The sequence below is a fragment of the Mobula birostris genome, chromosome 1 (genome assembly GCF_030028105.1).
Source record: "Mobula birostris isolate sMobBir1 chromosome 1, sMobBir1.hap1, whole genome shotgun sequence".
NCBI lineage: Eukaryota > Metazoa > Chordata > Chondrichthyes > Myliobatiformes > Myliobatidae > Mobula > Mobula birostris.
In genome coordinates this window covers 176,574,853-176,591,062 of record NC_092370.1, presented here as the reverse complement: position 1 = coordinate 176,591,062, position 16,210 = coordinate 176,574,853, and the positions used below count along the sequence as shown (strand labels likewise).

The 16,210-nt window shown below is 40.6% G+C and overlaps 1 protein-coding gene across 7 annotated transcripts in view; it reads right to left on the bottom strand.

The window, feature by feature from the left end:
• fsip1 (fibrous sheath interacting protein 1) overlaps positions 1 to 16,210 on the bottom strand; it is a 415,506-nt gene that overhangs the window by 149,489 nt on the left and 249,807 nt on the right. Inside the window, exon 13 of one of the 7 annotated variants that reach the window (XM_072277958.1) lies at positions 1,593 to 1,633. The exons of the other annotated variants lie outside the window; for them this stretch is intronic. Coding sequence (XP_072134059.1) covers positions 1,610 to 1,633 — 24 coding nt within the window. The 3' untranslated portion in view covers positions 1,593 to 1,609. Of the gene's footprint in view, positions 1 to 1,592; positions 1,634 to 16,210 lie in introns of those variants that run through there. 7 annotated transcript variants of the gene reach the window in all.

Here is a 16,210-nt window from a genome sequence, read left to right as displayed (position 1 = left end):
ACCAAGGAACAGTAATTATCCAACAACCACCAAGTAACTCAACTGACATGTAACTTTACACACCTCAACTCTAAACTGATTCCACATCTTACAGACTCACTTTCAAGGACTCGACAATTCATATCCTCAATATTATTTATATTTTTACTAGCATAATTTATCTTCTGCATATTGGTTGTTTGTAAGGCTTTGTTTAATATACCGTTTGTAGTTTTTTCATAACTTCTTTTTATTTTCTTGTAAATAGCTGCAAGAAAATGAATCTCAAGGTAGTATATGATGATATATCTGTGATAATAAATTTACTTAGACTTTGACTAATCTAATACAAACTCTACTTTTTTACCCTGCATACACCTCCTCCATGTTATTGACACCAAACAGTTCTGCAAACACGAACAACCAAGTCTCTCTCCCAACACCCAACTAATATCTGCAGCAATTTATACTTTCCCATTCATCATCACACAAATGTAAGGTCACTTGCTTTCTGCAAGCTAATTGGGCAAGACATGTAAATAGTGCAAAACAATAATATTTATGTGTGTTTTATATATACATGAAACCACTCTGGTTTCCTCAGCTGCGTAAGTCTAGGGAAGACGACCTCTGGCCACGCCAAACTCGTGAGATTGGGGCACACTTGAGTCCACCCCAAACCTCAGTTTGTGTGGATGCTGTGTCATTTGCTACCCTGCTATAAATTAATGCCACGAAATAACCGACAGTACACTGCATACGATGAAAGGAATTATATTTATGAATCTTAACTGAAGGGTTAGTAAAGAATAACAAAAAGAAAAGGGCACATTCCAATTGAACAGTCAAATGTGCATGAATTAGAGCTCATCTTGAACTTCTCTGTCACTCACGCACTGGGCCCTCAGCCAACGAGAAAGACCACATCACCTTTTGAATGTTGCTCGCAATCTATCTTGAACAAATGGGTCTCCCACCAGATCGTATGCTATGACCAGTTCTCCCCAACGTCTTATCTCTTCACCTCTCTTGAACAAAGGCCCCAAGCCCAACCTTATTGTCCTTCCCCAAGAAAACCTCCCACTAATTGGATGGCACACATTCCAAATCATCCCTTATCTTCAACCATAACCCAAACAGGCTGAAAGTAGAACAGCAGCTCTTACAGAGCTGCTAAATGAAACGCCTACAGCATGACAATACAGATGTGAACCAGGGCATTACCTACAACTGAAACTGAACATTTGAAGAATGTGTAGCTCGGCCATGTATATCAAATGAAATACCAAAGTCTCCATTGCTCCTCTTCCTAGAATTTCTATGTTAGGTAACTCATGTGGCTTCAGCAAAGTTAGAGGTAGTTACAGCCAAGTAGTAGCTAAAATGTTTCAAATATTCTTTGTGTTTTACAGCCAGATGACAGCCCTGCCATGTTTGGATAAATTGGAAGAACAGGTATGACCTGCAAGTACCTTAAGTGAAGTATCCACTCCCTTATCTACTTTCACTCCATCATTCTATTCATTCTGTAAGCACAGATCTTGTCTGCCATTGATCCAGAGAGTACTTAGCAGTGTATCAGTTGAATGCTCATCTCCGCCCAACAGCAGGATTCACAGCTCCTAGCATTCTAAGTACGCAAATCATTGCATTTCTGCAAGAGAAAACACAATGAAATGATGGTGAGTAGGCTTGAGGTGGATTTGTGAGGGGTTAGGGGTCCCGAGCATACCAGAATACAGATGGTTGAATTATGCATACTAATTTTTGGAGCAGGAGTAGGCTACTCGAACATTCAGTGAGATTATTGATAATCTAATTGCAGCCTCAGCTCCACAATCTCGGTAACTGATGAGCAAAGAGCATGGAGTGCAGGGAAAGCTCATAAAAAGAGAAGGGAAAGAAGGGCTCAACAGGAGAACACATCAGCCCGAGGATTTTAAGGACAAACTCTACTGACTGAACCTCAGTGGGGAACAGAATGCACATTGTCTGTTGTCAGTGTCGACATCTTCATTGAAAAATGCCAGTAACTGCAGCCTCAATGTAGCTCCTCTTTAAGAGACTCAACTTGGTATTGCGCAGTGCTGCCTAACTTCAAGAGGCGCTAGCCTCTCACAATTTGAGGCATGCAGCCATCCGGCAATCACTGAAAGTGGCAAGTACAACAAAATTCAAATGCTACCTGCATCAGAAGCAACAGATGTAATTTAATCCTGTATTGTGATGCCGGCAAACATTTTTGGGAGCAATCAAATTTAGCATTTATTTTATCTGAACCTCGGTACGGTACTTTCAACCCAAATGAATATTTCTATTAACCGTAACGGAAAAGTTTAAGAAGAATGGAATGTGCCTGCATATCTGATAAAAAAGCATTGCTGGCATATTTATATGAAGTGCCAGCAGGAAACAGTGATGATAAGAAGGGTGTTGGTGAAGAAATGCAAGCTTTAATCTGCTTTATATCTAACTCCACTTTAGATCTCAATTATTCCATGAAACACAAAAACATTAGAGACTTGGGAAACCTGCCATCAGAGATTGCCCTAACTCTTTGATTTGATGCAACATTTCTGTTCAAGAAAATTAAAATTGTGTGTTTTCATCTTACTTTTCATTTGGTATGTGTGACAATAACAATTCAATTCAAATCATAAATGAAAAATTCTGTTAAATAGATTATTGCAATTTTCATATTTTTCCATATGTTCAGAGGAACTAATATTTTGCAAATGTAATGCAACACTAAATACCTGGTTAAGGAAATGGTTTTCCTTTTTTCAATAAATATTTGAAACACAATTTGTAGTGAATCCAAGCTGTCTACACAGAAAAATAATGGCCACAGATAGGTTCTAACGCCTGCTTTGTCATAACAAATTCCATGAATCAATTCATTGCTATTGTCTCAGGAATGGTTTACTGCTCTTCTAAAAAAATAATCTTTCAATGAGTCTTGCTAATTCGTGCAACCAAGGGAAAACTGGTACATTTAGTATCACTAAATATGGAAAAACAATAAGCTTCAAAGGAAAGCTTCAACAACTGGGGAAAAAGTTTTATAATTATATTCACACCTAGCTTTGCAAAGCTGAATGTAATAGACGGGAGAATGCATGCTTAATCAGGTCCCTTTGTTAAAATGTGTTAATAGATGCAGTTTAAACAATGACGCAGCAAAATTCAGGAATTCAGTGCTTTCACTACCAGCCATTATATCCCATCACAATCAACGAATTAAAGTCACAAATGTCCAAAGAGAATGAAACAACAAATCTGTCACCTTTTGTCCAAAAGATTCCTTCACTTGGCACCTAGCAACCATGCTATTAAAATTTGAATATATTTTTAGCTGCACATCAGTGACGTATACTTAATGAAGTAGTACTGAATGGTTTCCAGGTTCTCAGAGGTGAAAGGAATGCAATGAAGAGTCACCCTTGCTTTGATCATAGCGAGCAATATGTAACTGCAGGCCACCGAGGGAACAAGATAAAACATCATCTCAGGGAGATTTGAAAATTCATGTTCAAAGACGAAATGTGAAAACAGCAGATAAATTTGCACAGGATTAATAGTTTATTATATTCATTTTTTGTGATTTTTTAAACTGGTGAAGATTTTCAAAAATGCCTGTTACCTATTAATTACACACCTCTAAACTTGTAATTCATGCAACGTTAATGCAAATATTACCTTCCACTTGATTTCAAAGTGAATGTAAATATTATGTTTCATCAGTTTTTACAAATACTGCAACTAATATTCTGATTGGCAGTGTATTGCCACTTAATTTCTGCAGATATTGTAGCTTAATAGACTTAATTTATATGTGATATCATTTTTGTGATGATATTGAGATGTTTAAACAAGGAAACTATGTTTCCATAATACTATCCTATGCACAAGATGAAATTTATAAAAGTGGGATAAAGCTCAAAGTGTCAGTGGTACAAAGTTCTGTAGAACTCCTTGAAACAGGTAACAAAGCCAATAGCTACTGATTTAAAAAGTACTATTAATTCACAGGGATTACATCTTGCTGAAGTGTTATGTGATTAAGGCCTATCGAATGAACAAAACAGGCAAAGTCCATGTCAGCTTGTACATTAGCTTCCATTTATCTCTACTCAATGCCTGCAACATGATGATTCCAAACAGATCCACCACATATACAATTCCAATGCAAACTGGGTCCAAGCAAGCCCGTGTCACTGCTCCTGTTCTTCTCTCTTTGCAAAATTGCACCATCTACAATGCTATTTCGCCTCCTATTCTGCCTCTAACCTTGATCAGAATTGTTCTTTTGCTTGAGATAACTCTTGAAATTCTTTTGCACTTAAAATTTCTACAGATGTACCGTGAGGAGCATTTTATCTGGCTGCATTACCGTCTGGTATGGAGGGGCCACCGCACGGGATCAAAATAAGCTGCAGAAAGTTGTAAATACGGTCAGCTCCATCACAGGCACGAGATTCCCCAGCATCCAGCATACCTTAAGGGGTAATACTTCAAAAAGGCAGCATCCATCATTAAGGACCCCCACCACCCAAGACATGCCCTCTTCTCATTGCTACCATCTGGGAGGAGGTATAGAAGCCTGAAGGCCCACACTCAATGATCCAGGAACAGCTTCTTCCCCTCCGCCATCTGATTTCAGAATGGACAATGAACCCATGAACACTACCTCACCACTTTCTTTTTCTCTTTTTGCACTACTTATTTAATTTAACTTTTTATATATATCTATACGCCTACTTACTGTAATTCACTGTTTTTATTATGTATTGCATTGTACTGCTGCCACATAACAACAAACTTCAAGACATATGACAGTGACATTACACCAAATTCTGATTCGGATTCTGAGCTATCCACTGCAATGGAACCAATCTATACACCAAATGAAAAACAGACAACCTCCATTTCCTCCACTCCAGTAGCAAGGTCACTTCAACTTCAGTCTTCAAGCTGCAGTGTGTATTTCATGCTAGTATAGGCGTACACATGGAGCCTTGCTTAACATCACTACTGACTCACTCACTGAAGTTCCCAAGAGAATAGGCCTTACAGTAAACTTTCTTAAAACTAAAGTCTTTGACATATCTTGCTTCACAGCACTGTTGTGTCAATCAAGGCCCAAGACCCTGTTGGATATGGATCAGCTGCCTTCAATAACTGCGTGCAGTTCTGGTCTCTTTACTTGAGGAAGGATATACTCGCTTTGGAGATGATGCAGAGGAAGTTCACCAGGTTGATTCCAGAGATGAGGGGGTTAGACTATAAGGAGAGATTGAGCCACCTGGGACCGTGCTCGCTGGAATTCAGAAGAATGAGAGGGGATCGTATAGAAACATATAAAATTAATGAAAGCGATAGATAAGATAGAGGCAGGAAAGTTGTTTACATCAGTAGGTGAGACTAGAACTAGGGGACATAGCCTCAAGATTCAGGGCAATAGATTTAAGATGGAGATGAGGAGGAACTGCTTTTCCCAGAGAGTGGTGAATCTCTGGAATTCTCTGCCCAATGAAGCAGATGAGGCTACCTCAGTAACTATACTGAAGTGGTGGCGAGGAAGACCAACCCTCCTCCAAACGACCAGGTGCTGTGTCTTACCGTGCCTGAGGTGAGAACCCTGTGCAGGGTCAACCCACGGAAGACTGCTGGACCAGACAATATTCCTGGCAGAGTGCTTAGAGGATGTGCAGACCAGCTAGCTGAGATTCTCACTGACACCTTCAACATCTCCTTGAGCAGTGCCGTCGTTCCTAAGTGCTTCAAGGCTGCCACCATCATCCCCATGCCGAAGAAGTCTTCAGAGTCCTGCCTCAGTGACTACCATCCAGTCACACTGAGATCCATCATAATGAACTGATTCAAGAGGCTCGTCATGAGGCACATCAAGACCCTGCTGCCCCCCCTCACTGGACCCCCTGCAGTTCGCATACCGTCCCAACTGTTCAACAGATGATGCCATTGCCATCACCCTCCAGCTGGCCCTAACCCACCTGGACAAAAAAGACACGTATGTTTGAAAGCTGTTCATAGACTTCAGTTCAGCATTCAACACAACCATTCCTCAGACACTGATTCGAAAGCTGAGCCTACTGGTCCTGAACACCTCCCTCTGCAACTGGATCCTAGACTTCCTGACTGGGAGAACTCATTCAGTCCGGATTGGAAGCAGCATCTCCAACACCATCACACTGAGCACGGGGGCCCCCCAGGGCTGTGTGCTCAGTCCACTGCTGTTCACTCTGCTGACCCACGACTGTGCTGCAACACACAGCTCGAACCACATCGTGAAGTTCGCTGATGACACGACCGTGGTGGGTCTCATCAGCAAGAACGATGAGTCAGCATACAGTGAGGAGGTGCAGTGGCTTTCGGACTGGTGCAGAGCCAACAACCTGTCTCTGAATGTGAACAAAACAAAAGAGATGGTTGTTAACTTCAGGAAGACACGGAACGACCACTCTCCACTGAACATCGACGACTCCTCCATAGAGATCGTTAAGACCACAAATTTCTTGGTGTTCACCTGGTGGGGAATCTCACCTGGTCCCTCAACACCAGCTCCATAGCAAAGAAAGCCCAGCTGCGTCTCTACTTTCTGTGAAGACTGAGAGAAATCCATCTCCCACCCCGCATCCTCACCACATTCTCCAGAGGTTGTATTGAGAGCATCCTGAGCAGCTGCATCACTGCCTGGTTCGGAAATTGCACCATCTTGGATCGCAAGACCCTGCAGTGGATAGTGAGGTCAGCTGAGAAGATCATCGGGGTGTCTCTTCCCGCCATTAGAGACATTTACACAACACGCTGCATCCGTAAAACAAACAGCATTATGAAGGATCCCACGCACCCCTCATACAAACTCTTCTCCCTCCTGCCATCTGGCAAAAGGCACCGAAGTATTCGGGCTCTCACAACCAGACAATGTAACAGTTTCTTCCCCCAAGCCATCAGACTCCTCAATACCCAGAGCCTGGACTGACACCAACCTACTGCCCTCTACTGTGCCTATTGTCTTGTTTATTATTTATTGTAATGCCTGTATTGTTTTGTGCACATATGCAGTCCTGGGTAGGTCTGTAGTCTAGTGTAGTTTTGTGTTGTTTTACGTAGTTCAGTGCAGGTTTTGTATTGTTCATGTAGCACCATGGTACTGAAACACGTCTCATTTTTACTGTGTACTGTACCAGCAGTTATGGTCAAAATGACAATAAAACGTGACTTGACTTGACTAGACTATATTTAAGACAAGGTTAGATAGATTTTTGCATAGTAGGGGAATTAAATGTTATGGATAAAATGCAGATAGTTGAAGAACAGTCCACGGTCAGATCAGTAGTGATCTTATTGAATGGCAGAGCAGGTTCGACAAGCCAGATGGTCTACTCCTGCTCCTATTTCTTATGATTTTTTTAATGTTCTTATTAAGAGGACTCAGGAGCCACCTGTCAATGAAGACATGCATTATGGCAAAGATTATCAATGTCTCCAGCATGTTAGATTACTCTTTGGTCACCTGAAGCAAAGAATATGAAATCAGGACTTCAAACATGACATTAAAATTCATATTCCATAAGTTACCAGTGATCCCTGCACTCCAATGTTCCCTCTAAGGTGTATGCATGTGTGCGCGCACACATATTTTGCTATTAGTGCATGAAGAAATTTAAACTGTGCACAAAAGGTTGTCACCATCTACCTTGTTGGCAAGTTTGCGATCATTTGTCTGCAGATTCTAGAACTGGCTTATTAATACTGTTTTTATTTAAGAAATTATTCTGTGCGCACGTGTTGTTGTAACCGGGCAAAAAGCTGCACGGCACAAGATTTTTGCGCCCACTGGTCATTACAAATTAGAGGAAACATTGCTTCACTCCTGTAAGCACGGAAGCATTAACCACCTAGAGGAGACAGCTCAGAGTACTCAAAAAGTTACCAACAACATTGTCCCTTCAAAATCTTCCAAATCTATTGGCAGAATAAATGAACCAACATTAACATAATCACACAAGCCAACTGCACCGGATTGATATTCCTGTTATATTCAGCTGGCTCCAATGGTCAGGCCACGTCATCCTTAGCAATAATACCAGACTCCTAAATAGGGACTCAAGGCATCCATTAACATTCTCACTGATTCTTGGGAAGCTTTGACAGTAGCCAAACTAAACAGAGAAGGAAAATAGGAAGGCACTAAAACCCTTGAGTCTCTTTCTGGGAAGCTCAGGAAATGAGCAAAAATAGCAGAGCACACCACCTCCAGTCATAAATAATCTGTCGTATTTGCAGTAGAGACTGCAGACTCCACATTAGCCTTTTCAGTGACCTCAGATCCCACGGACTAGCAATGGAAGCAAGCCATTCTTGATCCTCAGGTTTTTAATTTCTAAATCAGTCAAGTTATTTTGCTTAAGTGGAGCTTGGGAAAGTTGGTCCATCCAGTGTAAAAGTAGCTTAACTTTTATTCAATGCAATGGAAATGTGAAGAGCGTGGCCATCTAGTAAATGAGTTTACATTTCCAATACTTTTTCCACAATATTGAAAGGCAATCTCTACTAGGATATATTTAACAGAATATGATTTGGTCCTCTGCCCATATTTCTCCTGCAGTTACATGCTATTGGAGCATTAATAAGTTATAATAATAAATTAAGCAAAGTGTTGCATGCTTTAGCCACAAACTTCTTCTTAGCTTATACTCATGACTAAATACCATATCCAGATTGCATCAAAATGGACAGATGGAGGATTCCATATAGAACATAGAACAGTATAGCAGAGTACAGGCCCTTCAGCCCATGATTTGTGCCAATCTTTTAACCTCCTCCAAGGTTAATCTAACCCTTGCCTCCCACATAGGCCTCCACTTTTCCTTCCTCCATGTGCTTATCTAAGAGTCTCTTATAAGTCCCTAATGATTCTGCCTCTACCAGTATCCCTGGTTGTGTGTTTTACACACCAACTACACTGTGTAAAAATGCTCAATCCAGCATTTCCCCCATACTTTCTTCCAAACACCTTAACGTTTCTGGCACTCTTTCAAAGGTTCAAAGGTTCAAAGATTTATTTATTATCCGAGCATCCCACCAAAACTATAAGACTGTAAAAAACTTCTTATCAATGCTTCTTATCACCTTATCATCTTGTACCTCTGTCAAATCACCTCTCAGCCTCCTTCACTCCAAAGAGAAAAGCCTTAGCTCACTCAACCTATTCTCATAAAACAAGCTTTCTAATCCAGGGAGTAACCTTAAAATTCTCTTCTGCATCCCCTGCAAAGCATCCACACCATTCCTATAAGGCAACTAGAATATTCCATGTGTGGTCTAACCAGGCTTTTAAAAAGCTGCATCATTACTTCATGCCTCTTGAACTCAATCCCTCAACTAACAATGAAGACCAGCATCTCATACACCTTCTTAATCACACTATCAACTTGCACTGCAATTTATGGGATTTATGATGTGGACCCCCAGATCTCCCTGTTCCTCCATACAGTTGTGAATCTTGCCATTAACTCTATATTCTGCCTTCAAATTTGAATTTCCAAAATGTATCACTTCACACTTTACCAGATTGAAATCCATCTGCCCTTTCTCAGCCCAGCTCTGCATCCCATCAATCTCCCATTGCAGCTTACAACAACCTCTTATACTATCCACAGCACCATATGAAAACTTATTAACCCACCCTACCACTTACCCATCCATCAATTATAAATATCACGAAGGACAGGGATTCCACAACGGATCTCTGAGGAACACCACTGGCCAGTAACCTCTGGCCAGGATATGCTCCCATCTACTACCAACCTCTGGCTTCTGTGGGCAAACCATTTCTGAATCCACACAGCCATGTTTCCCAGGATCCCATTCTTGTTGTTTTTCTAAATGACCCTACAGGAACTTTGCCAAATGCCTTACTAAAATCCACATACACCACATCCGGTGCTCTGCCTTCATCAATTTAGTTTGTCACTTCCTCAAAGTACTTAATCAGGCTTATGAGGCACGACCTTCCCCCCTCACAAAGCCATGCTAATTATCTGTAAGTAGACTCTCCAACTGCTCGTAAATTCTATATCTAGAAATCTCCTCCAATAGTTTGTCCACTACTATGGGATTAACCTTAGTACATTTTATTGACTAAAGGAATAATATTTGACTCCCTTCAATCTTCAGGAACTAATCCTCAAGCCAATGAGGACACAAAAGTCATCACCAAAGGCACAGAATTCTCTTCCCTCACTTCCTGTAGAAACTTGGGGTATATCTCATCTGGCTCCAGAGACTTAGCTCTCTTTTAATGTCTTTTAAAAGTTCCAGCATATCCTCTTTCTTATCGCCAATATGTTCCAATGTGTGAGCCTGCTCTATGCTGACCTCATTCATAAAGATCCCTCTCACTGCTGAATACTGAAGTAAAGTACCAATTAAGGATTTTCCCAACCTACTCCAACTCCAGACACATCTTTCCTCTTATATCTCTAATCAATCCTACTCTGACTCTAGTCATCCTCCGATTCTTCACATGCGTATAGAATGACTTGGGGGTCTTCCTTAATCCTATTCTCCAAGGCCTACTCTTGCTTCCATCCAGCTCTCCTGTTCTTTCATAAGCCCCTTCCTAGCTACCTTGTAACTGTTTAGACCTCTGTCTGATTCTTGCTTCCTAAACCTTAAGCAAGCTTCTTTCTTCCTCTTGACCAGATGTTCCAAATATCTTGCGAACCATGGTCCCTTTCACCCTGTAATCATTTCTCTGCCTCAATGGGACAAACTATTCAGAATCCCATGCAACTGCTCCCTAAACAACCTTCACATTTCCATTGTACATTTCCCTGAGTCCATCCATTCCCAATTTAGAACATACACTCAATGCCCACTTTATTAAGTACACCTGCACACCTGCTTGTTAATGCAAATATATAATCAGCTAATCATGTGGCAGCAACTCAATGCATAGAAGCATGCAGACAAGGTCAAGAGGTTCAGTTGTTGCTCAAAGCAAACATCAGAATGGGGTCAGAAATGTGATCTAAGTGACTTTGACCATGGAGTGTTTGTTGGTGCCAGATGGGGTGGTTTAAGTATCTCAGAAACTGATTTCCTGGAATTTTCCCACATGAGTCTCTAGAGCAGGGGTAGGCAACCTATGGCCCGTGGGCCAGATCTGGCCCGTGAGCAAATATTGGGATACTATGCTTATCCGGCCCGCAAGCGATTTTTCCTTATTCTTAGTGTTTCACGTGACCTCACTGATGGACATGCACGGGGTCTTGTTACACTGGTCCCAGGTTCCGTTCTGTTCCAAACCAAACATTGGTATATACGAATGATGGGAAGGCAGACTACCTTATTAATATGTATTAGATACTCTCCGTGCACGCGCAGGTTTTCAGATGGGATCGTTCAAATTTGTAAACAGAAACAGCGTGACTGTGTTTTAACAAGAAATCCACACTAAGTATCCAGATATTTACATGTGCTACGATACTTGTTGAATAACTCCCGCTTCGAAATAAAATCGAAGAAAAAAATTCCAAAGGCAATGAATGCAAAATGCAGGAATTTAGACACTGAGTGCTGAAATTTCCAGGACATTTGGACACTAGATTACTTCTTCATCGAGCAAGCTGGGAAACCAGTTTGTCTCATTTGCCTAGAAAATATTGCTGTGAAGAAAGTGGCAAATATCAGGCGACATTACGAGTCCCGCCGTAGTGGAAATTTGAACAAGTTTACTGGGCAAGCAAGGAAAGATTAAGTTGAGCAAATGAAGGCTAGTTTCGGAAAACAAACGTCATTTTTTTGCCAAGAAAAGCAGTGAAAATGAAGGAAATACCCGTGCCAGCTATGAAGTCTCAAAACGTATTGCAGAAAAGAAGAAGCCTTTTACAGATGGAGAGTTTGTCAAAGAATGTTTACTGGCAGTGGTGGATATTGTTTGTCCTGAAAAGAAATCTTCATTTGCATCTATGAGCCTGTCAGCAAGAACAATCACAGGGCGAGTTGAAGAAATGTCAGCAGATGTTAAAAGTTGTTTAAGGGATGCCTGCAACGAATTGCAATTTTTTTCAATTGAGCTTGATCGTTTTGCTGATTTTCGCCTGCCTGCAAATGAGTTCAAGTTGTTTGCTATTCCATTTGATGTGGCAGTGGACACTGCATCAGATATTTTTCAAATGGAATTGATTGAGTTGCAGTGTGATGACATATTGAGATCGGAATTTCATTCTGAAGATGTGTCAGTGCTTGACTTCTATAGAAAATACATTCATCCAAGTGGGAAGTATCCTAACTTAGTGGACCATGCAAAAAAGATAGCATCATTGTTTGCCAGCACTTACCTGTGTGAGCAATTATTTTCAAAAATGAAGCACACCAAGAACTATTTGAGAACAAGATTGACTGATGCCCATCTGGATACTGTCTTGCTCTTGGCATCAACAAGTCTGACACCCAATATTGAGAAGCTTTCAAGCACCAAACAGCATCAAGTTTCACATTGATTTATCAACTGTTTGCATTAAATTTTTCTTTTTTATTATACTTAATTTACCATCATTCAATGCATCATGTTCATACGTTTTATTCTTTGTGCCCTTTTAATAGATTCATAAGATGCCTTGATTGAATAAATTACAACTAAACTGAGTTCTTTGATTACTAATTGGCATCCTTGGTTAAGCACAAATGATTTTCTAGCATGCGTTATTAATTTAAGGCAAAACATAACTAGATGTATTTAAATGGATAATTCCCATACTCTAAGTTTTTTATGGCATTTATCTGGCCCACCATCTGCTCATTAATACGCGATCCGGCCCACAGAGGCAAAAAGGTTGCCAACCCCTGCTCTATTCTTTACAGTGAATGTCGCATAAAACAAAAATCATCCAGTGAAGAGCATTCTGTGGGTGAAAATGTCCAGTTAATGAGAGAGATCAGAAGAGAATTGCCTGACTAGTTCAAACTGATAGGAAGGTGACACTAACTCAAATAACCACGCATTAAACAGTGAATGCAGAAAAATATCTCTGAATGCACAACATGTCGAACCTTTAAGTGGATGGGCTACAGAAGCAGAAGACCACACCAGGTGTCACTCTTATACCTAATAAATTGGCCACTGAGTTTAGAACACCACAGCATAATATCACCCCCTTGGCCCACGATACTGTGGTGACCTTTTAAGCTACTTTAACATGAATCTAAACCTTCTCTTTTACGTAGCTCTCTATTTTTCTTTCAACCTTGTGCCTATCTAAAGAATTTCTTTAATGCCCCTAAAGTATCTGTTTCTACCACTTAGAACATAAAACCATAAAACATAGGAGCAAATAGGCCATTCAGCCCACAGAGTCTGATCTGCCATTCTATCATGGGTGATTAATTTTCCCTCTCAACTCTATTCTCCTGCCTTCTCCTGTTAACCTTTGACACCCTTATTAATCAACAACCTTCACTTTAAACACAACCAGTGTCTTAGATTCCACAGCCATCTGTGTCAATGGAGTTCACAGATTCATCACCCTCTGGCTAAAGAAATTCCTTCTTATCTCTATTCTAATGAGACAACTTTCTATTTTAAGGCTGTGCCGTCTGGTCTTAAGCACTCCCACTATTTGAAACAACCTCTCCACCTCCCTTTCAATATTCAGTAGGTTTCAATAAGATCCCACCGAATTCTTCTAAACTCCAGTGAGTACAGGCCCAGAGCCATCAAAAGCTGCTCATACATTAACAATTTAATTTCCAGGGTCATTCTCGTAAACCTCCTCTGGACCCTCTCTAATGCTTGCACATCCTTTCTTAGATATGGGATCCAAAACTGCTCACAATACTCCAAATATAATCTGATCAATGTCTCAGCATTGCATTCTTGCTTTTACATTCTTGTCCTCTTGAAATGAATGCTAATAATTGCATTTGGCTTCTTTACTGATGGCTTAACCCTGCTAGTTAACCTTTAAGGAATCCTGCATTAGGACTCCTAACTCCCTTTGCAACTTCAATTTCTGAATTTTCTCCTTGCTTAAAAAATAGTCTATGCCTATATTTCTTCTTCAAATGCATGTCTGTCTAAGTCCTTCTGCGCACTCTCTTTCCTCAACATAACCTTCCCCTCAACCTACCTTTGTATCATCCACAAAGTCATCAATTTCATCATGCAGGTCATTAGATTTTTTTTAGATTAGATTAGACTATGAGGACAGTCAGTCCTCGTTTATTGTCATTTAGAAATGCATGCATTAAAAAATGATACAACACTCCTCCAGAATGATTTAACAAGATGTTTTCGCTCACAGAACAGCCACTCACTGGATGTCTTTTTGTTTTTGGCACCATTCTTTGTAAACTCCAGAGTCTGTTGTGCGTAAAAATCCCAGGAGATCAGCAGTTTCTGAGATACTCAAATCACCCTGGGCGGCACCTAATTAATTAGCTTGTTTATTTCGGTGCTGGTGCACTCTGGCTAGCACTGCACCACTGACTGCTGAACTCTCTGCCACCACCCAGGTCTCATCACGTATGAAGCACCAGTAGTGCTATACTGTTTACTTTTTAACCTGTGTAGTAAATGCCATTCCACCCTGAGAACAAGTCTGTGGCTAACCATTTAATCCATTTAACCATTTACTCTTATTATATCTATCAAGTCTATCAAGTCAATTTTCATCCACCTTTGCTTCAAAAAGAAAAATGTTAGCTCGCTGAACCTAACTTCATAACACATGTTCTGTAATCCAGGCAATATCCAAGTAAATCCTAAAAGGGCCTTCTCCACGCTGTAAATCAAAGTCACAGTTCAATGTTCAAAGTAAATTTTATTATCAGAGTACATGTATGTCATCCCATACAACCCTGAGATTCAGTTTTCTGCAGGCATACTCAGTAAATCTATAGAATAGTAACTATGATAGGATAAATGAAAAATCAGCCAGAGACAACAAACTGTGCAAATACAAATATAGCAATAAATAATGAGAACGTGAAATATCAAGATAAAGAGTTCTTAAAATGAGATCGTTGGTTGTGGGAACATCTCAATGGATGAGTAAGTGAATGTAATTATCCCCTTTTGTTCAAGAGCCTGATGCTTGAGGGGTAGTAACTGTTCCTAAACCTGGTAGTGTGAGTCCTGAAGTTCTTGTACCTTCTACCTGAAGGGTGGTGTGGATCTCTGATGATGGATGGTGCTTTCCTATGACTGTGTTTCATGTGGATGTGTTCATGGTTGGGAGGACTTCATCAGTGATGTACTAGGCCGCATCCACTACCTTTTGTATGATTTTCTGTTCAAAGGCATTGGTATTTCCATATCAGGCCATGATACAACTAGTCAATACATTCTCCACTACACATCAATAAAAATTTGTCCGAGTTTTTGATGACATACCAAATCTCCACAGTCTCCTAAGGAAGTTGAAATGCTCCTGTGCTTTTTTGCAATTACATTTACATGCTGGGTCCAGGGAAGGCCCTCTGAAATAGTAACACCCAAGAATTTAAAGATGCTAGCCCCCTCTGGTGCTGATTCTCCAATAAGGACTGACTCATGGACCTCTGGTTTTCCTCTCCTGAAGTCTACAATCAGTTCCTTGGTCTTGCTGACACTGAGTGGGAGGTTATTGATATGACTCCACTCAGCCAAGTTTTCAATCATCCTCTTGTATGCTGATTCATCACCACCTTTGGTAAAAATTTAAATAAATAAATCTCCTTTGCACCTTCTCTGAAGCGTTTACATCCTTTCTATAATGAGGCAACCAGAACTGAACACAATACTCCCCAAGTGTGGTCTAGCCAGGATTTTATAGAGCTGCAACAATACCACATGCTGCTTTAACTTAATCCCATGAGTAATGAACCTACTTATACCATACACTACTTAACCACCCTATCAACTTGCCCAGCAACTTTAAAGGATCTGCGGATATATACCCCAAGATCTCTCTGTGCTCCTCCACACTCTTAAGAATCCTGCCATTAACTCTGTGTTCTGCCTCAAAATCTGACCTTCCAAAGTGAATCACTTCACTCTTCTCCGGGATGAACTACATCTGCCCGTCCTCAGCCCAGCTCTGTGTTCTGTCAATGTCCTGTTGTAACCTACAACAACCTTCTACACATCCACAACTCCATGTCATCTGCAAATTTACTAACCCACTCTCCCACTTCCTTATCCAAGTCATCTATAAAAATC